The following is a 25,821-nucleotide window of genomic DNA, read 5'->3' on the forward strand; positions in this document are numbered from 1 at the left end:
TCTGCTCCACCTGAGCTGTGGGGCAGGAAAGGGAATAACACCCAGGAATTAGGGAATTTGTGGAATAACGAGCTCCTGCCGGCCTTTCCCGCTCTTCCTTTCCACTTTCATTTTCCAGCAGCACAACCTGGGCAGGAACAAGCTGGAATCACTGAAAAGGGGCTGAGCAGAGTTTTCCCCAATGGATTTGAATTGCTTTTAGGGATGAATTTGGGGATCTGGAGGGGTTGGAGGTGGGAAATCCATGCGATCATCCCGGGCCAGCCCCTGGCAGCGGCAGGGGGGGGAATTTTGGGAAGCCTCTCTTTGGAAGGGGAATTCACGGCCCTGTGATCCCCCTGGAGCTGCTGAAGGTTTTTCCTCAATTCTGGTGTTTCCCTGCTCCCCCGGGAAGCAGCCACGGTTCCCTGGGAATTCCTTGAGCATCTCCCAGGAAGCATTCCCAAAGGACCCACACCTCTCCTGCTTTTCCTTAATTAACTCATTAGGATGCCAGGGCCAGCTCCCGGCACAGGCAGTGATGGATGTCCCATTCCCGCTGCCAGAAATCCCAAAAAACGCCCCGGGGCTGCAAATCCGGGGTCATTCTAGGGTAAAAAGAGGGGGAAAAAAATAGGAATTGGGATGATGTCATGCTCAGGGTTTTGTGGGAGTTTGGACACACGGAGCTCTGGAGGCTCGGAGTTGGTTTTGTGATTATTTGGAGTGGGGGGAATGAATAAAAAAACCAAACAAGCAAGAGGCAACCGTGTGGATTAAAACTGGAAAGAAGAGGATTAAGGGATTGAAGGGAAAAGAAGTGCTGGGAATGCAGATGGAGGGGATATTTCCCCTTTCAGCCACTCTGCCTATGGGAAAAGGGGGAAAAAAGAGGTTTGGATAAGCTCTTTAAAAAATTCATGAGGTTTCCAGCGCTGTGTTTGTTTATTTGTTCCCCAGGGATAAACTCCTGGAATACAGCAAGGCCTAAATCAGATTGTCCTGCAAATAAATTATAAAAACCAACACTTTGGGATTGTGCTGCTGGCACAGGGTATGGGTGGGGGGCATTTTGGGTCAGGAAAGAGAGATTTAGGGCAGGAGGGGATGGTTTGGGGAGGAGGGGATGGCTCAGGGAAAGAAGGGATGCTCCATCCCACCTGGGCCTGGACACCTTCAGGGACTGAGGGGCAGCCAGAGCTTCTCTGGGCGCTCCCCACCCTCCCAGGGAAGGATTTCTTCCTGAAATCCAATCTAAATCTCTCCTTTTTGAGTTTAAAACCATCTCCCCTTCTCCTCAGCAGTGCAATTCTCTCCCTAAACACAAAACATTCCTTGAGCCAGGCAGGAATTCCCAAGCAAATGGGCATTTTGTAATGCGTGCAGCTGCTTCCAGCTGATTTTGGGCTCAGGGCTTTGTTTTCCAGAGCTGGTGAAATCCCAAATGTGATGGAGATTCCTGCCAGGGGTGTCCTGAGTATCCCTGGTGCTCCATGAGAGGAGAGGCACATCCCAGCTGCAGCTCCCGTTGCCCCAACCCCCCTCAGGCACAGCACCTTCCTTTTAAACTTCAAAAAGGGATCAAATTTCCATTTCTTCCCACTAATTCATGGATCTGGGTTTGTCTTTCACGTGTTGGAGTTTGCAAGCTGCCCTTGGAGCACGGCAGGCACTGGGATGAGACTGTGCCAGGAGAATCCACGGAGGCATCACCAAACAACTCCTGGAATTTCTTCCTGCCCTGCAAACTCGGGGCTTTTGGAGGAAAAAGGTTTGAAGGAGGGAATTTTTGGAGGGATGAGGGGTTTGGATCAGCGAGGAGCTCCCCAGCTGCACCCACCCTGCAAGGGCAGCCTGTCCTGGGTGCGGGGAAATAAATCCTCCAGCAGCTCCTGGGAGCCTCAGGGATGATTAAATCCCCGGGATAAGGGTGATGGATGTGGGGAAGGGCTGGAGCAGAGGAGGGATGAGGATCTGCCCTGACCTGGGCAAGAGGCAGCTCCCAAAATCCTCGACCGTGGATGGACAGTGTTATGTGTAGTAAATATAATTCACGCCATTCCTTGTATGAAATATGGAATATTGGATACTTGTTAGATTGTGCCCGTTTGTATTAGTTCCCCACTTTTGCAGGTGAGACTGGGTGTATATTGGAAACTGATTTACAAGTAAAAGTAAAAAGTAAAAAGACTCCAGGTATTGATCATCGGGTGCTGATCATCGCATAAATGGCCCAAGATGGATCTCATGGAAATCCTCAGACAGATCCATGTGAATGCAGCATTCCTGCAAATCTCATCAGGGATTCACCTACTCCGGACATTGAATTATTTCTCCTCATCACCAAAAAAAGAAAATCTTATTAACCTGTGGACTCTGAATAGAAGAAAAGACTGATTGCTGAAATCTTGGCCTCAGGTGGAATTTTCCCTATAAAAACCACTTGGGCCAGGATGGAGGTGTGTGGGCATAGGGGAAACCTCCCCTGAGGCTGAATTCTCGTTGCACACCCAGGGCTGACCCCGGGCTCGGCTCTGTCTTTTTCCATGGCTGGCTAGGTAGAATTTGACCGCTAATAAAATTATTTTTTATTTTTAATCCGGCTGAATAAACTCTCATTTATAACAAGCAGCAAGCAAGGCAGAACTGGAAATTTTCCAGCAAACATTTGGAGTTTTGGAGGCTGAGGCTGTGACTGCTCCTTGGTGGTGCTTTTGGTCTGGATCAGGATGTTCCCAGCTGGAGCAGGTGCCCAAATCCTGGTGGCAGCGCGGGTGTTTGGCTGGGGGGGAGCAGAGGAACCAGCTGCGTGCACAGGGATCACCCTCACGCTTCCACGGAGCTGTGAATGCAGAGGCAAAGCTGCTTCCCCTGCTTTTACCACAGGATTTTGGCTTTTCCCTCAGCTCGGGCTGATAAATGAGCTGTGAGCTGCTCCTCACCCTCCCTGGGGCAGGGCTGCACTCCAGAGGGGGAAAAGCTGGAGAGCAGTGAGGCAAATTCCAGTTTTCTTCCAATGTGGAATGAGGAAAACTCAGGGGGAAACCTTCCAAAATCCCCATTTTTTGCCCCATTTTGCCATCCTCCCTTGGCAGCTCCTGGCAGAGGGATTTGCTCTGTCCTCCCGAGGATGAGGAGCATCCCAGGAGCATCCCACTGGGATGTGGGAAGGAGGAAGTGCCACATCACTGTGTGATGGTCCCCAGGCAGGGGTGACAATCTCCCAGGAAACAGGAGCAGATCCCAGGGGTTTCTGGGGGGGTTCCTCCCCTCCAACCTCTCCTTGCTGGATCTGCAGCCCCTGGAGCACCTGGGAAGTTGCTCCTGGCCAGAGCATTCCCCAGGCTGGCCCAGGGCAGGAGATTACGGAGCTTTGGAGCAGACACGTGGGATGGCTGCGTCCTACTTTTGGAGAGCAGAATCCAGTATTTAAAAAAAAAAAAAAGAAAATAAAAAGGGCACGGTTGTGGTGAGAGCAAATATAGCAACGGGCTCTTCTGGGGTGCTACGAGTGACAAAGCCCTGCCAGGGGGACATCCCACAGCCTGGCATGGCCCCTGGGAATGTGGAAAAGGGTTTGTTTTCCCCCCCAGAGTCTTGGGGGAAATGGGATTTCAGGGGAAAAAATGGGGGGAAATGGGATTTTTGGGAAAAAATGGGAGAAAAATGGGATTTTTGGAAAAAAACATCGGGAAAAATGGGATTTTTGGGGAAAAAATGGGGGAACAATGCGATTTTTGGAGGAAAAAAATGAGGGAAATGGGATTTTTGGGAAAAAATGGGGGGAATGTGCTTTCTGGGGAAAAAATAGGAGAAATTGCAATTTTTGGGGAAAAAATGGTGGGGAAATGTGATTTTTTGCGGAAAAAATGGGGGGAAATGGGATTTTGGAGAAAAAATGGGGGAACAATGTGATTTTTGGTGGAGAAATGGGGGAAATGGGATTTTTTGGGGGAAAATGGGGGAACAATGTGATTTTGGGGAAAAAAATGAGGGAAATGGGATTTTTGGGAAAAAATGGGGGGAAAATGGGTTTTTTGGGAATAATTTTGGGGGAAAATGGGATTTTTTTCCCACTGGGGCAGCATCTCCAGACACATTTCAGGCTGACACGAGGAGCAGGGATGAGCGGCCAAGCGGCTCCTTGGCAGCGTCCTCTTCTGTGTCCTCGTGTTCCCATCCCTGTTCCTGCCCCTGTTCCTGATTGTGTCCCCATTCCTACCCCCACCCCGTTCTCATCCCTCATTTAATCCCATCCCAGCCCCGTTTCTCACCCCCATTCCCATCCCCATCCCATCCCATCCCTCATTCCCCATTCCCCATTCCCAATCCCCAACGAATCCCAATCTCATCCCATCCCATCCCATCCCATCCCACCCCACCCCACCCCATCCCACCCCACCCCATTCCATCCCATCCCATCCCATCCCTCATTCCCCATTCCCCATTCCCAATCCCCAACGAATCCCAATCCCCATCCCATCCCATCCCATCCCATCCCATCCCATCCCATCCCATCCCATCCCATCCCATCCCATCCCCTTAATTCCCAAGTGGAGGCCAAGGGAGCTGGAGCAGCAGGTGCTGCTGGGGGAACATTCCCAAAATTCCCCCGGGAATTCTGGGACTCAGTCCTGGATTTACTGCGGTGCTCCATTATCTCAGATCAATAGAACAGTTATTACTTAATGGGCTAAAATTATCATTCTGAGGGCCCAGCTCTGCCTGTTCTGGCCCTGCTAACTGTGGTGGGGGCTTAATGAAAATGTAAATCCAGGCCCATTAATCAAACAATTATTTGGGAACCACGAGACAGCCGGCGCTGAACCTAATTAAGAAATAAACAAAGTTAATCAGTGAGAAGAAAACATTTACTAATCAGAGAGGTACATTGCAAGCAAGAAATACCAGGGAATCATTTATTAAACATTCCCAAAGCTGCTCCACTCCTTAATAACCTGACATTCCAGCTTCCAGGAAGGGCCATCCTGGGTTTATTAAAGCATTTGTTCTGCTTTAGGGTCCGCTGGGCACTGCAGAACAGAAACTTATTACTCTGCCAGAAGAATAATTGCATCCATTTCAAATAATAGGGCCAGGGCCCCATTGGGGACAAAAAGTGGCACCTGATCCTGGGGTTGTTTGGGTTTAATTATTGGCATTTCGAGCTCGTCCAGCTCCAAAGTTAATTCTGATAAAAATAGAAGAATTGCAACGACACCTAAAGATGGAGCTGGTGGCATTTCCTTTCCTGGAAAACCTGCTTGTCTGGGATAAATGGGAATATTCACTCTGAACTTCCTCCTGCCCACTGTCGCTTCCCATCATCTCCAATATTTCCAAAAATTGGAAAAGCTTCAGGTCCCTAAGCTGCTTTGCAGTGTCCCCTCTGACCCTGCAGCAGGGCTGGGATGTGGTCCTGGGGTTTTATCCAGAAATCCGTGGCTAGGCAGGATTCCAGTGCTCCCATCCCATCCCTGCTCCTCTCCAGTTCTGGGATGGAGAGGGGTGGGGCTGAAAGTCCTGGCTGAAAATCATGGAAATCCTCAGGCAGATCCATGTGAATGCAGCATTCCCGAATTCCCGTGAATTTCATCACGGGATTCAACAACTCCGGACACTGAATTGTTCTCCCTCTTCACCAAAAAAAGAAAATCTTATTAACCTATGGACTCTGAATAGAAGAAAAGACTGATTGCTGAAATCTTGGCCTCAGGTGGAATTTTCCCTATAAAAACCACTTGGGCCAGGATGGAGGTGTGTGGGCATAGGGGAAACCTCTGCTGAGGCTGAATTCTTGTTGCACACCCAGGGCCTGGTGGAACTCAAAATGTCTCTCAGACATTTTTGGAGGTTCCAGGCCTTGGTCAGAAGCATTTTAGATCCTGGCAGGCAGCTGCAAACAGCTTTGATTTTGAGTTTGAGCCATGGAATGAGTTACCAGCTTTGGAGGTGGAACAAGCAGTGACAAAAGGTTAGATAATATAGTAAAAGTAGTTAAAAAACAGAGAGGAAATTTTTTTTAGTATTGTACAGGGGGGTTTTAGCACCTGTCCAGGGGGTTTTTACTTTGTACATGGGGGTCAGAAGTTCTAAGATGGAAGAAAGTGGGCTGATCCTGTTCTTCCTCCTTCTTCTTCCTCACCTCCATGTTCTTGGTGATGCTGGCACTCACAGATTGGTTTAGAGCAGAAAAGCACTTTGTAATATAGGTAGTAGGTATTGGGGGCAAACTATAAACATGTAATATGTAATATATCATATAAAAGCTAGCAGCAGCCCTGGGTGGGGGGAGAGAAGAAGAAGATACAGACAGAGAGGATGTCAGGGTGTGTGTGCCTCTGCCTGAGCTGTGAGCAAACCACAGCAGCCCCAGAAGAAAATCTTTTAGATAACTCACAATAAACTGCCTTGAGACCGAACAGCAAGAGCCTGCTCAGTTTTTCTTTGGAATCACAGCTTGGAGGAGAAATTTCACCACCACATGGGACTCCAGAGCAAGGCTGGGGTTCCCACAAGGGCTCTGTTCTTTCCTTGTGGCTGGCTAGATAGAATTGGTTTGCAAAATAAATATTTTATTTTTTTTTTTCATTTTAATTTGGCTGGACAAATTTTCATTCATAACGCGGGGATTGGGCAAAGCTGGGTGACCCCCCGCGGGTCCCTGCGTCACACCAGCAGGTTCCCAACCTGTGCACCAGCACCTCCCGGGATGATTTCCAGGGCACCAACGCCGTCCCCGTGTCATTTTTCAAACAATTAAAGATAAAGAGGCCCGAGCGCAGCTCGTATTTCAGTGTTAACGCTGCTGCCAAACATCATCGCGTCAGCGCCGTTTGTAAAACAAAGGAGATCGATAAAATTCCCACTCGGGGTTATCCTGGTGCACCAGGGGCTTGCTGGGTTTTATTTTCCCTTTCCCTGCGTTTTTTTATTCAGCAGCTGCTTAACGGGCTTTGCTTCGTTCTTCTGCTTCCTTCGCGGATCTCAGGAAAATTTGGGTTAGAAGGGAATTAAAAATCCATCCCGTTCCACGCCCTGTTGTTTTCCACTATGCCGCGCTGCTCCAAACCCCATCCAACCTCACCTTGAGCCCTTCCAGGGGTGGGAGCAATAGTAAAAGGGTTTTTAAATCATGGGGATTAAGGGTTAAAAGGAAAAAAATATGCTTAGTAGGCCCTGGAGAAATAAACGCCCTAAAGCACATGGAGAAGTCACACTTGCTAGAACTGCACTGTGTAGCTAGTACATGATATAATTGTTAGATGTGATGATTGTTTGGTGATTAAATATAATTACTGTTAAATCATAAGAATAATCATGAGAAACTCTGGTCAGTGACCTAAGAAAGATCACGAGAAACTCATGTCAATGTATACAATAGAAAAATATAAGTTTAATAATTAATGTGTGAGTTATGCAACGATAGAATATAAAATACTTTCAGCTCGAAAGCCGTGTCGGAGTCAGATTTGGGGCTGGACCCCCGATTCCCAGAGCTCTCAATAAAAGCACCTGCAGAGAATCACATCCCGGGATTCTGTTTCTGAACACGCATTTTCCGGGGTTATAACCTACCTGGATTCCACCTGGCAGAGCAGCTTTCCCTTAGGCAAGTTTGCATCCTGGCTTTTCCTGCCGGTCTCCAAAGCTTTGTTTCCCTGCAAACTTTCCAGCTGCTCGATCGCAACCAATTTGCAAGGGCAAATTTAAAAACACATTTAAAAACAGCCCGAGAGCAGCCGGGGATGGGAGGTGTGAGCTCCAGCGAGGTGAGAGCTCCTGGAAATTCATCCTCGGGAGAGTTCTGGAGATAAGGCAGAGCCTGAATTCCCCCTCTGGAAGTGCCACCTGCCTTTGCAAAGGAGTGGGAGTCACAGGGAACTGAATAACTTGGCTTTTAAAAGGAAAATACTCTTTGTTAGAAGCTGAATAAAGCTCTGATTTGCCGAGGCTCTGAAGATCTTGGCTGTGGCACTCAGGGTTTCCATGACAGGGCTCTTATCAGGGCGATACCCATCAGCTCTGCCCTTAATTAACGATGCTGACCCTCATCAGGGGACAAAGAGGAGTGACGCCAATTTCTCAGGCTCCTTCCCTCTCAAATTCGGCCCATCCTGTTCACAAACACCCCCAAGGCTTCTCAGTGACGTTCCTTTTGACCCGAATTAAATTTTAATTTTTTTTTTTTTCTCTTTTGTCTGCCACAGCTTTTATTCCCCGGTTTCCCCCGATCAAGGCGAGCCTTTTTTGTTCAGGCAGCTTTTGAAAAGGAGTTTGTCGGGATTTTTCCCAGCAAACCTGAGAAATCTGTTATCTCTGCAGCCCGGATGGATTCGGGGAGCCGCTCAGATCTCTGAAAGCAGAAGACTGCATTTTCCAGCCTCATTCCAGCTGCTCCATCCAGCTTGGAAGGAGGTGCTGGCATCCCACTGCCTCATCTTCCCAATCCGACCTTCGGGAGGGGGTTTGCATTCATCGCCCTTGTGAAAAATGCACATTATATGGCTCTAGGCAGATAGTTACTATAGGTATTATGTTATATTGATTAGTTGTGCTTTTGTAGTTAAAATGAAGACTTCAGTAGTTAAAAAAAATTATATATATAGAGACTCTGTATGTGGGGGGGAAGGTTTTTTTAAATTTTTTTTTAGGATGAGATACTCGCTTCAAGGAACACCCAAATCTTCCAAAGGAGAGGAATTTATGGCTTCTTATCAGAAGAAACTAATTTCTTCAGGCCTTGCTCAGACTCGAAGACGCCAGGGGATTAAATGAACAGAGTTTCTTGTTTAGAATAGAATGTATGCATAACCATGAAGGATGTATGAATATGCAACAAGTGCATTGGTTTAAGGGTGATTCCTTTGTTCCCAAGGGATGCTTTTCGTGACTCAGTGTCTGAGAACGTCCATAATTCTTTGCTTTTTATTGTCTTGTAATTGTCCTCACTCTAAACTTTATTACTCCAATTGCATGATTATTTTTATAACCATTTTATTACTATTCAACTTTTAACATTTTAAAAACCGAGCGCTTGGCGTTTTTCACACCCAGCATTCCCAAAATGTCCCCAAAGGAGCCGTGTCCGTGTCCCCCACGCCGAGGATGCAGCACCCGCTGCTCCCCAGCTCCCATCCCGCTCCTGCCAGGCCAGATTCCGCTCCCAACTGATCACAACCCACCCTGGATTCCAGGAAAATGCAGATTTCCAGTTCTGGCTGGGCAGCAGGATGGAAAGGGCTGGATGCACACGCAGGGACTGGGGGAGGGAGCGATCCCCTTCCCATGAGGGATGTGGGAATAACATCCCATCCAAACCCATCCAAACCCAGCCTCTCCCATTCAAACCCATTCCCCCCCGGGGAAATTTGAAATGCAGCGCCCAGGGAACAGCCGAGGTGAGCTCAGTGCCACAGGCAGGCTGGGATGGAGCGGTGGTGGCTGGAAAAGAGCAAAGCCAGGGGATGACGGCAGAAGGGTGAGAAAGGTTGGAATTTTGTGCTCATTTCTAACGAAATGCCGCTTTCCGCGTTGGGCAGAGCGGGAAGGTGCACAAATTATCCCAGCTGAGCCTGGCATTGAGCCAGCTCCCATGTGCTGGAGATCCCATCAATCCCATCCCATCAATCCCATCCCATCAATCCCATCCCATCCCATCCCATCCCATCCCATCCCATCCCATCCCATCCCATCCCATCCCATCCCATCAATCCCATCCCATCAATCCCATCCCATCAATCCCATCCCATCCCATCAATCCCACCCCATCCCATCCCATCCCATCCCATCCCATCCCATCCCATCCCATCCCATCCCATCAATCCCATCCCATCCCATCAATCCCATCCCATCCCATCCCATCCCATCCCATCCCATCCCATCCCATCCCATCCCATCCCGGGTACATTCCTCACTCCTGGGCTCTCTCCCAGTACAAACCAGTCACCATTATGCCCAGTTAATATTTAAGCTGGGCTTAATCAGTCTCCCTTTCCTTTTCCAATTCCCATTAACCCATGCCACTTTTCTTGGAGCATGGGCTCTGTTGGAATCTGGGATTTATGGCAGCTGCTCCTCACCCCAACTGCCCTAAGTTACACTCCCATTCTGCAGCCTACAAAAAAAAAAAAGAAAAGAAAAGAAAAGCTGATTTTTCTTCTCCAAAAAAGTTGGGAAGTTCACACAACCACTAAAACCCAGCTGCCCGTTTCACTGGCACGGGAGGAGCTGAGCATCCCCTGAGGGTCTCCACTGACCTCTCCCATTCAAGATCCAACATTCCCCTGTGGGAAAAACGTCCCAAAACTCAGCTTCCCCCCGGAAAATCTTCATGGCTTCTCCAGATGCCAGCAAGAGCTTCACCACCGCAGTGGCCAGGAGCCCAGAGGAGGTGCTAGCCACACTCTGGGCCTTGGGGAGGAAAGAAAACTGTTTATTTTAGGCTGAGGACTGATGAGATGAGAGCCATTGATCCCAGCTCGTAATTACATTGTTATCTCTGCCCTGGCACGTAAAGAGATTTCTGCCTGCTGGCTTTTGGAAAAGCTGGGCTGGAAAGCGGATAGAGGAGGGATTTATTTATTTGAGCTCCTCTATTTTTTCGGTGAAATGTTAAAGAGGAAAAGCTTGGTTTATTTATTTTATTTTTTTTTTTCCCCCAGGAGATGGGAAGCCAGGGAAGGTTCCTCTCCTGCTCAGTGCCCTCCTGGTGCCCCAGGATCAGGCAGGAGATGAGGAGAGCCCCATAACGTGGAATTTTGAATGAATTATCCCACAGGAGGTAATCAGAAAAGAGCAATCAGGTGCTGCTGTGACCTCCTGGAGCCACAGGAGCCTTGGAGAGCAACCTGGATTTCACAGGAGTGGAACAGGAGCCCCAGACTTTGCCAACACCTCCATCCCATGGCTTTTCTCCAGGGATGGTCCTGGCCCCTCTCCCAGATCAGCCAAGGACCTGTCTCAGGTCCTGGAAGCTGCTAAAGGTGCTGCTGCCATGCCCATTTCCCAGCCCCTTGGATGAAGAACAAACTGGGATCCATTTCCCAACCACTAAATTCCTGCTCCTGACTGGCCTGGCCAGAACCAGGATGAGAATCCGAATTTTGTCTGCTCCAAAGGTCCAAATCTGATTAACACACGAGTTAAGTGGCCGGGAGAATGGAATGGTTCAGACGTGCTGAGGTGGAATTAAAACTGGGAAACCACCCACAGAAGCAGGAGATTCAAGGGATGGTCCTGAACAAGCCCAAATTGCAACCCAAGGACTTTCCTTCTGGAGTGGCTGGGAAGAAAATGGGAGGAGAAATAAGAATCAGAGGGAATAAAAGTTCCTCTCTTATTCCCATAGATTTGAGCAGAATCCCTCTTTGGAATCATTTTCCATGCAGGAATTTACAACCATGGCTGGTTCTCCTCCATCCACAAACACCACAGCACCTTCATCCCAGAGATTCCTCATCCCAGTCTTCCTCTGGAGCTGGATGCTCTCCCTGCTGGCACCTCGTGGATTGGATTTCTTGGCTGGGAGCTCTTGGATGGGACTGGAATTCCTCCCCTGGGATTTCCCTGCTGGGCAGGAAATGGAAAAGAGGAGGAAAAAAAAATCCATGAGAAGAACCCAAGGTGGAAAACAAAAATATCAAAAAGAAATTAAAGCTCAATTTTAAGGCTGCTGGGCTTCCCAGGGAACGTTTTTCCCAGAGGACAAAGCCTCAGCGCTTCCCTGCCGCTGAAGGTTTAGGAGCGGCAGGAACAGGGTGCGATTATCCAAAAAATTCCCAAATTCCTGGAAATATCGGGACATCCTTGCGGCAGCTCCTCCTCGCTCCGTGCCTGGAGCTCCAGTGACATCTGCTGGGCATCGCCACCGGGGCTCCCACCAGCCCTGCCCTGGGAATTGAGCCTAAACCCGCCCCAATAAAACGAAATAAATAAAAGAAAATAAAAAGAAATCGTTGCTCGGATGGAGCTGCCACCACTCAGCGCCTCCTGCTCCCCAAACTGGGAGTGAGGGAAAAAACTTCTCCCACCACCATTCCTGCTTTTCCTCAGGGCTTTCACTCCCAGGCACCAAGCGAGGGGAGTTTTGAGATTTAAACCTTCACGTTTTACCCAGGATATTCCCAAAACCCAGCAATTCCTGTTACCCCCAGCCGGGATCTCTCTCCCAACCACCCCAAACTTCTCAACATCTCCAGCCCAACTCGATTCCAGCATCCCCACCCCACCAGGAACTCCCAGAACCTCTGCCCACCCCGTGGGGTTCCTGTTCCCACAGGGAATGAAAAAAAAAAAGCCAAAAATCTGGGTTTTTTTGTTCTTTTCCAATAGTCTCACTTTATTAGATACCACATCAAGAGAGGATGTTGTGCTGCATGCAGCGGAAGACTGGAGGATTTCTAATTCCTGTGTAACGTTTTCTTTTTCTCTTAACAGTTGTAAACTGATATTTGGCTGTAAAATCACTGCATGCGAGTCTGAATGCAAACAGCAGTAGAAGAGGCTTCTCATTTTCTTTTTTTTTTTTTTTGCTTTTTTTGTTTGTTTGTTTGTTTTGTTTTTCACCATTCCCAATCCATAGGTGCATGCTTTATTTACAACAAAAAGAAGTCATTCAAGGCAGGAATTACCATCAGAAAAACTGAGAAGAGGGAGGGCAGAGACCAGGGCTGTGGTTTTGCACGATACCAGGGAGATTGGCAAGTTGCACTTGATTTTTGGAGGTGCAAAGAGAAGATCTGAGTATCCTTTTCCCAAAAAAAGCAGGCTGAACAGGGAATGGGAATACAGGATGGGATAAGAGTAATCTTAAGTGAGTTGTTCTGCACATACAAACGAAGCTGGGCTGCTGCAGGACTGGGAGGAATTAAGGAATTGCTTAAATAATGATTTTTTTAAAGGTTTTTTTACCCTCAGCCACACATTTCCCCAGCACAGCTCCGTGCCCAGGTGCTGCTCTGGGCATGGCAGGAATGTTTGGGCCAGGTCCATCCCTCTGGAAAGGGTGGTGGCAGCTTGGAGTCATGAAGGTTGAAAAAGGGAAAATCCAACCATGGATCCTGGATCCCACCATCCCACAGCTCAGCTGGGCCTGGAGCAGGGAGGTTTTGGCACGGGATGCAGAGGGAAACAGCCCAAAAAAAATGGGATTGTTTCAGTCTGCTCCTGGCCAGAGTTGCTCAGGGATGCCACCCTGAATGGCACAGAGGCAACAATTCCGTGAAAAAAGGGGAAAAATTCCAGGTGTTCTCTTCCATTCCACCCCAAGCCAAGCCACAGGCACCATCACACCACAGCTGGGGTGATGGAAGAGGATCCCCAGCTCTGGCTGGACCTTCTGGGGTGGGCTGGGTTGGCTTTTCCCACCGGGAGATCCAAGGAGGGGGAACCTGTGTCAGGCTGGGCCAGCTCAGCACAGAGGGGGTTTTGTCACTCGGGGCTGGGGACACTCAGGGCACATCAGCAAGTTCTGTTGGGGGTGAGGGGAATAAAGAAAATATCAGGAAAACCAAACTCGTCCTACTCAAAGGGAGGGCAGCTGCAGCAGAGGGTGCAGGGGACTCGGGGGGAGGTTTCACACCTCATGCTCAGTGTGACAAAAAATTCCATATATTCCGTAGTGCTTAGTGTGCTCCTATCCATGAGGTCTGGGGTTTTCCAGGGCCAGGGAGTGTTTCAGAGCCAGGGAATAGTTCCAGAGCCAAGGAATTGTTCCACTGCCCAGCAGCAGCACCTACAGGGAGTCGGTGCTCTCCTGCTGCCCAGACCAGGTCTGACAGCTCCAGGCCATCCTTAAAGTGCAGGCTGAGGGTTCTTGTGCAGAAAACTGGGAAAAACGAAAGAAAACCAAACCAAAACAACCCACGTTTGGAAGTTCTCGGACTGTTCCAGCTAATTCCAGGAGTTGTGGTGGTTTAAAGCAATAATCCTTGCACACATCAGGGGGCTGGGGGAAGTAGCAGCTCCCTCAGCTTCCCTCCTGAGGAACAGAAAATCCTTGGAAGCAGGAGGGGTTGAGGGGACCCAGGGCTGCCCTCAGGGCTCGGCCAGTCACTACTACACAGCTCAGAGGTGAAGAGGAGGTAGTCACAACCCTAAAACACAGCTGGGCTCCTAGAGCAGCAGAGCCCCCGAATTCCTCGGGCGAAGGAGCCGCCCGCGGCGGCTGGAAACGACGGGAACCAAAGCAAACCTGCTCCCCTGCCAGCACAGAGCTCCCCAAACCCTCCTTGTCGCTGTTGCTGGGTTGGTGGTGGATCTTCTCGGCAAAGGATGTGCCACAGCGTTGCTCAGGTGGGCCAGACCGGAGGCGAAGAAGCTCAAGCGGGACTCGCGGGATGACACCGGTGACACCGGATTTGGCCTAACCACGACGACACGGACACCAGGCGACGGTGACGCCCACGCCAAAGCCAAGGAGCTCGTTCGTTATTGCAACTGAGGTATTGAGACCACACAAGCGGCACAGGCCGATGCTCCCGAGCCCAGCGCTCCCATCTCCCGGGGGGAGACGCCGGAGCGGAGGCCGGAGGGACACAGAGCGTCAGGAACGCGACGGGAACGCTGCCACGGGGACCGGGGAGGAGAGAGAGAGGGGGCACAGTCGGGAGGGAACTATTGCTTGCCAAAATTACACACCAGGGGAACTTGCCGGCCTCCCTCCCCCAGCTGAAAAGAAATACAGGAGAATAGAAAAGATCTGGGGGAGTTTCCAGTGGAGGGGAGGATGGAGGGGTCAGAGGCTGTAGCAAGGCGTGGCTGCGCTGGAAGACGACATCGGGGACATCGGGGACCTACAGGGGCGTGGCAGAGGGCGGGGAGGGCCGGGCAGAGGCTCCCTTTAGTCGCTGGCGACGTGGTTCTCGTTCTGCAGGGTGTGCCAGCGCTCGATCTTCTTGTCCTTGTTCTTCAAACACTCGTACCAGTGTTTCAAGCGCTCGCCCTTGGCCGTGATCCCCAGCTGGCAACCGCCTGGGAAAAGGGGAGAAGAGCAGACTTTGTATCCAGAGGTGGTGCTGCTGATCCAAGAAATCCTGCCCTGGGCGCACACCTCACACCCTGCAACGCTTTTTCCACCTCCTGGATCAAAAGTCTAATGGGAACGCCTGGAGATGCTTTTCCTGCCCGGAAGACCTCGCAGGATGCTGGAGTGTGTGGGGGCTGCACCCACCAGGTTCCATCATCCCACCTGGCAGGTGACCCCCTCCCATCCAGCAGACCCCGTGCCAGGCGCCAAACCCCTGCCCCAGAGGGCAGAGCCTTCCAGCTCACCGATGTAGTCGTTGGATTTTCCGATGTCGTAATCCCAGACGGAAATGTCCAGGGATTTCTTGGCCAGGTCGCTGTGTTTGATGTCGTAGAAGAACTCCTGAAGGAATGGGAGCACCCACGTCACACCCCAAAGGAAAACCCACCCTAAAAGCTGCAGTTAAGGGGTTGGACCTGATCTCTGCTCAGCCGGGATTCAAAATCCAAGGGGAGGATGGTTAAAATGTCATGAATGAAGGAAAAATGCTCCTTCCTTGTGGCATCTCTTTTCCAAGAGCTGAGCTCACCCCTTGCGCCTACGTGAGCCCTTTCCAGGTGTCCCACCAAAGCTGCACCAGTGGAGAATTTCCAGTTTCCACCCCCAGGAATGCTCATCCCACCCACATCCCCAGCTGGGATGCAGGGAGCTTTCAGGGGGTGTGGTGCTGTCTCGGCAAAGTCATTCCCAAAATATTCCTGGGCACAGGAGTGGGAAAGGAGCTGGAGCAAAGAGCCAAACCTTGGGGTGTTTGTCTTCCTCCACTCAACACTGCATTCAGTGAATTAATTTAATTATATAAAAAATATCCATCCATACCTCGTTAAACTCAGGATTCAACGTTTTCTTCTTAATCTGTGTCTTGTGCTTGGCCTTTTTTCCCATGTCAGGTTTCAGCCAACTGGGGGCAACAGAAAAGAGCTCAAAATTCAAGTGCAAGAACAGTGGGAGTTTATAAGCTTTAAAAGTGAGTTTCTGGGCTGGAAGAGATTTATTTAGGGCCAGTCTCCCTTCCCACCTTCCAGAGGATGTGGGAAAAGTGTGGGGCTGGGGCTGTGCAGCCTGGCTGCAGATTCAGAACTCATTTTAGGGCTGGGATTAATTAGATCTCTGTTAGAAGCTGATTTAAAAATGTAAAGCCACCATCTTCTGTTTGTGGGAGTGGAGAATACAACATATAAAGAGAGACTGGGAAGGAAAACTGCTCTGTTCCGCTGAGCTACAAAAAGCTGAGCAGAATATGTTCAACATGAGAATTATTGGATGAGACTTAGGGAGAAAAGAAGGTTTTTTTCTAAAGGCAAAGGAAAAAAAAAAGGAACAGATCCCACACCAGGAATGGCTGCAGGGACCTCTCCATGGTGCAGCTCATGAGGCTGGAATAAAAAACATATTCCCCACATTCCCAAGAGCCATGTGGGTTTATGGGGCAGCAAGCAGGACATGGAGAGACATGGAGCCACCTCTGTCCTGCAGCCAGGGTGGGTCAGAGGTGGAGAGAAGGACGCCCCATCCTCCAGCTTCCACCATCCCTGGACTCCCACCACGCCCTGGATGAGTCACGGGTGGGAATCCCTTGGGTGGGATTCTGGATCCTGGGAAGTCAGGCACCAGCCCCAAGCCCACCCCCACATCCCCCACGTGTCCTCTGCTTGCAGACACAAGGTGATCAGTCAAAGCTTGGGCTCCTGAAGTCTCTTCCAGCCTGTAACACGTCTGGGATTCTCCATGGGATAACCATGGGATCTGGGCACTTGGAGAGCCACAGACCCAAGGGCTGGCCCAACACCCCTGAGTTCCACCTATGGATATTCTCAGTTCAGGCAGAGAGAAAAAGAGAGTTTTCTAACCAGGCTGGACCTGGGAAAAAGTCGGGAAGGAATGTAAACAATTCTCTACCTCTCCTGTTGTTCACATTGTTTGTAGATCCGTTCTGCCACCGTGCGCCATTCAGAGCGCACCAATGGTGGGAGATGTTTTTACTTTAAGGCCAATGAAATGAATCTGCTCTGTAAAAAGAGCCACGCACTTCAAATAAATCAGTCGAGCTCTATTCATCGAGCTCCATCATTGCCATCCTGCCTCAACAGCGACGTCCGCCCACAACGGGGACACCGCCACGGCCGCTGGGCAGCTCCGGCTGCGCCAGGGCTCCGGAGGAAGCCCAGCTGGTGGCTCCAGGTGAGCTCCAGCCCGGAGCCATGCCCGGCTCACTCACAGCTTGACGAAGGGGTCCGAGTATCCGTTGGCGTCCATGGCGGCCAGGTGCACGCAGCGCACGATGCCCACGACGAGCCCGCCCTGCTGGGTGCTGTACATGAGGGACACCAGGATCTTCCCGCGCTCCTCCACGTCCCCGCCGCGATCCACCTGCGGGAGGAGCCGCCAGAGGAAAGCTCGGAGGGATGGGATGGGTATCGGGGAAGGTGGGAGATAATGCACACAAGGGATGGTGGAAAGGACACGGGTGGTGGTGTTACAGGACACGCGAAAGCACGACGCGAGCCGCCTGCTATTTGCAAGGTAAAGGAGAAGGTTTATATTTTGATTCTAACTTTTATACTTTTCTAGAGGTGACAGTGGATTGGAGAGTGAATGGGCCACCTCTCCAAAGACACTGGACAAACCACCAGTATATCAAGTTTCTTTACCCCTATGAAGGAATGCAAAACAATGTGTTGTTTATAGAAATTGTGTGGGAAAGTTTTCTAACAGAATGTAAACTCAGAAGGCTTTAGAAAATCTTAAGGATCAGGACGACAGGGTGGAGCTTGTCCTGCTCCAAGGACTCACCTCCTCTTCGTACAAGGCCATCCCACGGGATGCGCCGGTTGTTCCGGCGCGCTTCGTCTGGGGTGGGAAAGGGACAAGGAGATGTCGTGAATGCCCGGGAGAGGCAGCATCCCACAGCAAAAAAAAAACCTGGGAATGCATGCAGCTCAGCTCCTGCCCTGCACTCCAAAGTGGGAGGGCCTCAGGAATGTCCATCTGCTCCACCAACCCCCGTCCCAGCGGATTCAACAGGTGACAGAGCAATCTGTCCCCTCCTCCACGGTGACATCCATCAGCAGGGGATGGCAAAGCCAACAGGAGCAGGCCCTGGAGTCGCTTCCCATGGATTCCCACCAGGCTCTGATCTCCTGGCCTTGGGATGTCACATCAGCCCAGGTGGGAATGCAACTCCGAACGGTGCCGGGGAAGCCAGGCACCTCCAGCCCCTCCAGCCCATCCCTGCATCCCTCAGGTGGCATTTCCAAGGAAATGGCAGGAATTCCCAAGGAAATGGCAGGAATTCCCAAGGAAATGGCAGGAATTCCCAAGGAAATGGCAGGAATTCCCAAGGAAATGGCAGGAATTCCCAAGGAAATGGCAGGAATGGAAAGAATTTTCTCGGACACTCACTGGTATTACTCTCTCCAGGCAGATGTTGAAGTTCTTTTTCTGGTTGGCTTTGAGTTTTTTCAAGGCAACTCTGGTTTCCCCGATGAACTCGTTGTGGCCGAATTTGTCCTCGTCACACACGGAGATCCTGGAGGGAAGAGGGAAAGGAGAACATGACCGGGCTGGAGCAGTCCAGAGCCAAACCCATCCCTGCAGGGGCACTGCTAGGGGGAGGGAAAACAAAGCAAATCTCCTCCAAACCCACCCTTGATCTGGATTTCCTCTGACCAAAAGCCACCACCCCCAAATTTCTGGTTTGCCAAAAAAAAAAAAGGAAAAAAAATCAACATTTTTAATATTTGCTTTGTGATGGGGCAAGAATCAAGAGGTGGAAGTTTTCTGAGGGAGGAAAGAGCCATAAATTTTAAGTGATATGTATATGGACTTTTTTTTTCTGGGCTACTGTCAAATCAGCAGAGATGCACATCTCTATGATGATAAAAATTGTAGCGTAATCAATAATTCACTATTAAATTACAAGGTCAAAATGCCAGTTTTCTTCTCTTCAAAGAACCATCCAAATGAGCAAATTCATGTTGATTTTAACCCAAAACTGCATGTCCCACTGCCCCAAACCCTCCTGCACTCCTGGGGTGAGTGAGGACTGTGACATTCACATTCTCTGGACAGAGAGACAAAATTCTGTCTCTCAGAATTTCTTAGAGAAGCACAGAGAGAAGAAGAGAAAACAATCTTGATCTCTGCTCCTTCATTTTCCCCATGTGGAATGTGGTGTGGAGATTGTTCACCTGAACAGATTATTTAATTAAATTCTAGTGAGTTATTTAAGTTCAATGACCAACCAAACCCAGCTATATCTCAGACTCTCAACAGAGAGTCGCGAACTGATTAATTAGTTAAATAAGTAAATAAAAATGTATAAAATAATAGAATATCTCTTTGAAGGACACCCACAGCCCCACCCCGGGGCTCCTGCTGGGCTTGCCTGAGGGTTTTCCTCTGCATGTCCTCGTCGGTGATGCCGTGGTACACCAGGGTCTCGTTCCACACCGGGTTCCGGGTGTTGCGCAGCGTCTTCGTCCTCAGCTTGTTCGACTGAGAGACCAAAAACCACAGGGGAATTGCACCTCCCTCCCTGCCCAAACCCCAGCTCCTGCCAGGGATTGTCACATCTGGCACAGCTGGGTGGTGGTGAGCTCAAGCAGAGGGGACTTGGTGACACGTGGTGGTTGGGAGAGCCTGGATTTCGTCATTCCCTGGGGTTTATTCCCTCAAGGAGAGGGGAAAAGGTGCCCAGGGCAGGATGTGGAGGCTCAGCTCACAGTTCTCATGGTCTAAGGGAGGTGACAGAGAAGCCATCACTTGCCTGTGTGTCTTTCACAACCACACATCCAAAATTTAAAAAAAAAATAAATTGAAATGACTATCAGCAAATGAGAGCAGCAGGAATCAAACCAATCCTCAGCATCACACCTGGATTTCCTCTGAACAATACCAATACCTCCTGCACAAAGCAAAGCCGTAAAATCAATCCAATGGTTTTATTATCAGTTTTCCCCTGGTTTTACTCCTGGTTCCTTCGACCAAACTCTGCTGCACCCTCTAAGCAAAGAGCCAGCACTGCTGGTGGTCATTCCTTCCTCAAGATTTGCCCACCCAGACCAGCCCAGCTGGGCAGGGAGATTTCCAGGAATTTCCAGGATGGAGCCAGAGTTTCCCCCATGGCTCTCTCCCCACAGCTCCAACAAGAATGTGCTGCAGCTTCCAAGCAAATGGATAACTCCAACCCTGGGCATAATTAGATTTTTGGGCAGATGTTTTGTGATGCGTTAACAGCAATGCCTCCTCTGGAGCTTCCCTCCAGCCCTGAGCAGATTCCTGCCTGCAGGATGAGCTGTTCCTCGGGTCTGGGAGAGCATCTGGGAGCATCCTCCCTGTTCAGAGATACCCCCGGGGAAAAACAGCAGCCAGCAGAGACATCAACAGGGAAAATCTGATCTGAAGGAGGGACCTGAGGGGGATTTGAGAAACCTCTGCTCCATCCCTAGCACCAAACCTGGCAAAGCCTCACCTTGCTGGCTCCGGGCAGGAGGTGCAGCTTCACATAGGGATCAGCCAGGCCATTGGAATCCATTGGTTTTAAGCCCTAAAAAATAACAAAGGGAACACAGGATGTGAAACCTCCTTCAGCAAAGCCAAGGAGGAGAAAAATCTGCCCATGAAAAGCTCAAAGAGAAGATGTGTGAAGTGACCCAAGAGCCTGTGCCCTGAGCAACTGTGGGTGCCAGGATGTGCTGAAACATCTGACCCATCCCTGGAAAAATCAGAGTTGTAGAATCACAGCATGGTGTGTGTTGGAAGAGACCTCAAATATCATCAAGTCCCACCCCCAGCCACGAGCAGGGACAATTTCCACTATCCCAGGCTGCTCCAAACCCTGTCCAACCTGGCCTTGAACACTTCCAGGGATGAGGCAGCCACAGGCAGTTTCTCTGGAAGGATTGTTCCAGGGCATCACCACTCCCACAGATCTCTTGGATCCACACAAGGAAATGCCCCCCAACCCTCCCCAGCCAGGAGCAGCTGTGCCTGGAGCCTCCCAAGGGAGCAGCCTCTGCCAGCAGCCACATGGCTTCCTTCCCATTGTACCAGGGAAATGGGAGCCAGATGGATTTAAATCAGGGAAAAGGGGAGGAAGGAGCAGCTCTTGCCTTGGCCTTGATGAGGGTGCAGTGCAGGGAGCTGTTGTCCTGGTCATAGAGCAGGCTGAACTCCAGAGCTCCCAGTGTGGCTGACAGCAAGGGAGGAGGAAGAAACAACCTCGTTAAAACCCCAGCCAATAACTGCATTTAATCATCCCCGATTAGTAATAATTAGAAAGATTTGCAGGTCCAATGTAAAAGCTGTTTAATGCAGTGACACTGTGCTGCCAGCAGCCAAACCACCACAAATCCAGGTGGATTCGGGAGCTCTGCACAGCTTTGCAGGGCAGGGACTGCCCAGGGAGACCAGGCAGGGGCTCTGCAGCTGACTCCAATAGTCCCCAGGCAAAGGAGGAGTAAACCCTACCAGTCTTCCCACAGCAATTCCACCCCGGAGCACCCTGAGGAGATGCTCCAGCTCGGACAGCAGCTCCTCCCAAGGCTGGGGCTCAGAGCCCAGCTCCTGTCTTGGCTTTCTGGAAACCAGCTCAGGCTCCTGCTCCTTCATCCTCATCCCAGGGATGAAGAGCAGGCACAGACGACATCAATCCAAGCACCTGCTCCCGACCCGGAGCAGCTCTTCCCACCCAGGTTGTTCCACCACAGATCCTCCCCATCAAATCCCCACCCGAGCTCCAAACCCCGCAGGGAAGCATCATTCCCTAAAGACTTTCCCTGCCGGACACCCACCTCCTCACGCCCCCCCAGCAACCTCCTCCAAATCCCACATTTCCCAAAGAAGCTCCCTCCCTGGGTGGGTACGTACTGCCTTCATCCGAGTCGTAGCTGTTGGCGTCCTCCTCCTCTTCCTCGCGGGGCTGCTGCTGCCGCTGCGGGGCCGCGGCTGCGGCCGGGGGCTGCGGGGCTGCCGGGGGCTGCCAGGCCGGCCGCTCCTCCCTGCCGGCAAAGCCCCCGGCCCGCTCCTCCCTGGCGGCGCCGCGGGCCGGCTCCGGGGGGCTCGCTGCGGACGGGGACCCCGTTAGCCCCCGGCCCGCTCCGCCCCGCAGCCCCCCGCAGCCGGCCCGGCGTTACCTTGTCTCTCCGGGAAGCGGGCGGGACCCCCGGGACCCGGCCTTGCCGCTGCGGCCGCCGGCGCTGGGGACAGAGGTGGCATCACCGGGTGTCCCCTGGTGCCCGCCGAGCCGCCCGCGGGGCATCCCCGGGGCCGCCGCTCCCATCGCGTCCTACCTGCGGGTCCAGCGGCGGCGGGACCGGCCGCGGCTGCCGGGGCTGGCCGCTGGCCTTGCACGGAGCCGGTTCTCTTCACACCTGCGAGGACAGGGGACGGTCAGCAGAGACCACCCGCGGGGGGCTCCCGGCTTGGCGTCCCCCCGCGATCTGAGCTTGCAGGGGCGCGGCTCCGCTCTCACCGGGGCTCCTGCTGACCCCGCTCTCGGCAGCGGAGTCGCGGCTGTCGCCGTCCCCACCGGTGGCCTCGCCGCCGCACGGAGCCGCCCGGCCCTCGGCCGCTTTGCGGCTTCCCCGGGCGGCCGCTGTGGCGTCGGTGCCTGCAGGGAGAGGGGGAAAGGAGCAGTGAGGATGGGAAAGCGAGCTGCCACCCCTGGGCGCTGCCCGGCCTGGGGGCAGCAGCAGGGGGACAATGGGTACGGCCACTGCGGCAGCACCTCCCGAGCTGCGGGCACTGCGGCAGGAGGGCTCTGCACCATCAAACCTGCTCAGGAAATCCCCAAGGACACGAGAGTCCCACGGGAAAACAAGGCCTGAGGCATCCATCACCTAGTCCTCAGCACCCTGAGGGGACCACAGCTCCACATTCCTTGGATTTGGGGTGGGGGGGATCCTATTTTCCTTCTGCTGATCATCTCCCATTTATTAAGGAGACAGCCATGGCAGCTGCCTCTGCCTCTCCCTTCCATCACCCAGCGTCCCAGCGGATGAATCCCAGCCCGGCGCTCCGGGGTGATGAATTGCGACCCCACGGACGTGATGGGAAAGGTCTCGGCGCTCACCTGGCTGCTGCTGGAGACGCCAGGGATAAATCTTTGCCGTGACATAAATGGGCTGTTTCTCCTTGGCTGGGCTCTCAGGGTCACCGGGCGCGAAGACAAAGCGGAACGCAACAGATTGTGGGGGGGGGGAAAGGAGGAGGGAGAGAGGGAAAAACACCGGGAATGCTGAAGAGCAGGGAGGGGGGGAACGAGCATCCAGGAGCAGGAGCCCCGTGGTGCAGAGAGAGCCGTGCAATAAATAATTTTCCAAGGGAACTGTAGGAAAATCATGAGGAGCAGGAGCATGCTGAGCACCGGGAGGGACGTGCGGAGCTGGCAAAGCCTTCCCGACTCCAGGATGAATAAAAGCTGCCCGTGGGGCTGGGAGGTTTAACAGCACCGGCTAGGGGTGTGATTAAATAGCCTTGATTAATGCTTTCCCCAACTGCTGCTGCAGGGAAGAGGGAGATCATCAATTGGGGACATCAAAACCTGGGCTAAAGGGGAGAATTCCACGCAGGAACTGCCCCCTCAACCCCTCTTCTCCAAGGAAGAGGAGGGTTTGCAGCCACTGCACTGCTCCCAACTTAATAATCACCCAAATGAGGAGCAGACGGTGTTGGACAGGGATCAGAGATCCTCATCCCCTTGGCATCCCATGTGGAAGGGTGAAAATGGGGGCTGTTCCTCAAAATGAACTCCCAGGGAGTCCTCCTGTCTCTCCAAACCTTCCAGCAGGAGCCACGTGGGGGTCGGGCTCTTGTCCCGGGTAAGAAGAAACAGGACAAGAGGAAACAGCTTCAAGTTATGCCTGGGGATGTTTGGGTTGGATATTAGGGAAATTTTCTTCACTGGAAGGATTGTCCAACCCTGACACAGCTGCCCCATCCCTGTGAGGGGATCTAACAGCAGTGTGGATGTGGCCCTTGGGGACAGCGGTCAGCGGTGGCCTTGGCAGTGCTGGAGGAATGCTTGAACTCAATGGGCTTTGAGGGCTTTTCCAAAGTGGATGATTCCACCCCTGGAAGTGCTGGAGGGTGCAAGGAATAACCAGAACAGGCCACTGCAGCATCCTCACCCTGCCCTGCCTCCCGTGCACAGCGCAAGGCTGGGCTGCTCCACCCACCACAGACAGGCACAAGCTCCCACAAACCTAAACTTTCCCCGGGAGGTTTTCCAAGGACTGCCGTAAAATAACCAGGAAAAAAAAAAGAAAAAAGAAAAAAAACCCAACCACTTGCCCCTCCCAGCAGAACCCACCACCCACGGAGGCGGCTCTGGAGCGGCAGCGGCTCAGCCCCGGCGTGTGCGGGAGGTGGGGAAAGCCCTGGAATAACCCGGGACCCCGCAGGGTGGGCGGCAGCAGCAGCAAGGAGAGATCCTGCTGCAGCATCCCGGGGGGAAACTGGGCAGGAAAACGCCTTGGGAAGAGAAGGAGGCAGGGGACAAAGGCCGGTGCTTACCCTCGGTGTCCTCGGCATCCGCCTGGCCTTGGGGGCACAAACAGAGCGAGAGGGGGTGAAGCTGCAGCCCACGCACCCCCAGCCCCATCCCGGGACGTGCTGTTTACCCGGATTTTCTTATTGATTTATCCCTATTTATCCCTATTTTATCCCTATTTTTTCCAAGGCTTCCCCATCACCGCATCCCTACCCAGGCACTGCCCAGGCTCTCAGCCGATCCCCACCCGGGGCTGCTTTGTTCCAGGTCGTCCTGCAGCCCCATCCATCCCCACCGGGGACTCCTGGACGAAACATCTCCAGGCCCCATTGCCAGCGCCTTTAGGACACAGGCAGCAGCCACACGACTGCTCTGGATGCTTTTCCCCCCGAATTTTTCCTTGCCGAGGAGGGGAAGGAGCCCCAGAGCCTCGCTGGCGGCGCTGGGGGAGCAGCACCCGCTGTCACCTACCTCGGCTGGGTGCCCGGGAGGGGACTTTGGGGTCCGGGGTGGGTGGCTCGGCCGGGCGGGGCTCGCTCGGGGTTTGGGGTCCCTTCTTGCTGACGGGCATGGGCTGCGGCAGCATCTGCTTGGGCAAACCCTTGAAGAACCAGGCGCCGGAGCGTTTCCACACCTGCGGGAGCAGGGCCGGACCTCTCAGGGCTTCATCCCGCCCGTGCCACCGCGGTGCGACCCCCACATCCGCGCCCTGCAGCCCACCCCGCTAATTAATGAATCAATTAAATCAATTAGCTCCCCCCAGCTCATGCTGCAGCAGCCAATCTCTGCCCACAACCTTTGGACCCCCAAAGCTCTGTTTTCATGACATAAAACGTTATTTTGTATGGAAAACAAAACCACCCTGTAAGAACCAGGCTCAAACAGCCACTGGGCGAGGCTGGAGGCCCCTGGGAGGGTGAGTCGGTCCCGTCTGGGAGCTGTGGGGTGGGGACAGGGGGGACAGGGGGGACAGAGGGGACAGAGGGGACAGAGGGGACAGGGGGTACAGAGGGGACAGCGGGGACAGCAGGGACAGAGGGGACAGAGGGGACAGAGGGGACAGGGGGGACAGAGGGGACAGAGGGGACAGGGGGTACAGAGAGGACAGCGGGGACAGGGGGGACAGAGGGGACAGGGGGGACAGAGGGGACTGCAGGGACAGAGGGGACAGAGGGGACAGAGGGGACTGCAGGGACAGAGGGGACAGAGGGGACAGAGGCCACACACACCTCCCGCTGCTCGCTGCAGATCTTGCAGAGCCAGATGGCCTGGGGCCGGTTGTTGGTGGTCTGCACCCCGCACTTGGTGCACACATTCTGCG

At 52.4% G+C, this 25,821-nt stretch overlaps 1 protein-coding gene across 6 annotated transcripts in view; it reads right to left on the reverse strand.

Moving 5' to 3' along the window:
- Nucleotides 1-12,286: 12,286 nt before the first annotated feature.
- Nucleotides 12,287-25,821, reverse strand: part of RPH3A (rabphilin 3A) — a 31,659-nt gene continuing 18,124 nt past the window's right edge. For 2 of the 6 annotated variants that reach the window (XM_085593243.1, XM_021544584.4), the window contains 16 exons: nucleotides 25,730-25,816; nucleotides 24,972-25,134; nucleotides 24,524-24,550; nucleotides 22,482-22,619; nucleotides 22,300-22,380; nucleotides 22,144-22,206; nucleotides 21,878-22,072; nucleotides 21,121-21,200; nucleotides 20,481-20,555; nucleotides 19,395-19,504; nucleotides 18,410-18,536; nucleotides 17,801-17,857; nucleotides 17,226-17,377; nucleotides 15,827-15,908; nucleotides 15,253-15,349; nucleotides 12,287-14,952 (listed from right to left, as the gene is read on the reverse strand). In XM_085593243.1, the coding sequence (XP_085449369.1) occupies nucleotides 14,822-14,952; nucleotides 15,253-15,349; nucleotides 15,827-15,908; nucleotides 17,226-17,377; nucleotides 17,801-17,857; nucleotides 18,410-18,536; nucleotides 19,395-19,504; nucleotides 20,481-20,555; nucleotides 21,121-21,200; nucleotides 21,878-22,072; nucleotides 22,144-22,206; nucleotides 22,300-22,380; nucleotides 22,482-22,619; nucleotides 24,524-24,550; nucleotides 24,972-25,134; nucleotides 25,730-25,816 (1,665 nt within the window). In that variant the 3' untranslated portion in view covers nucleotides 12,287-14,821. Of the gene's footprint in view, nucleotides 14,953-15,252; nucleotides 15,350-15,826; nucleotides 15,909-17,225; nucleotides 17,378-17,800; nucleotides 17,858-18,409; nucleotides 18,537-19,394; nucleotides 19,505-20,480; nucleotides 20,556-21,120; nucleotides 21,201-21,877; nucleotides 22,073-22,143; nucleotides 22,381-22,481; nucleotides 22,620-24,523; nucleotides 24,551-24,971; nucleotides 25,135-25,729; nucleotides 25,817-25,821 lie in introns of all 6 variants that reach the window. The other 4 variants (XM_085593242.1, XM_085593247.1, XM_085593244.1 and 1 more) reach the window with 3 other exon arrangements.

This window comes from Lonchura striata, chromosome 15 (genome assembly GCF_050655825.1).
Source record: "Lonchura striata isolate lonStrDom1 chromosome 15, ASM5065582v1, whole genome shotgun sequence".
In the NCBI taxonomy this organism is placed as follows: Eukaryota; Metazoa; Chordata; class Aves; order Passeriformes; family Estrildidae; genus Lonchura; species Lonchura striata.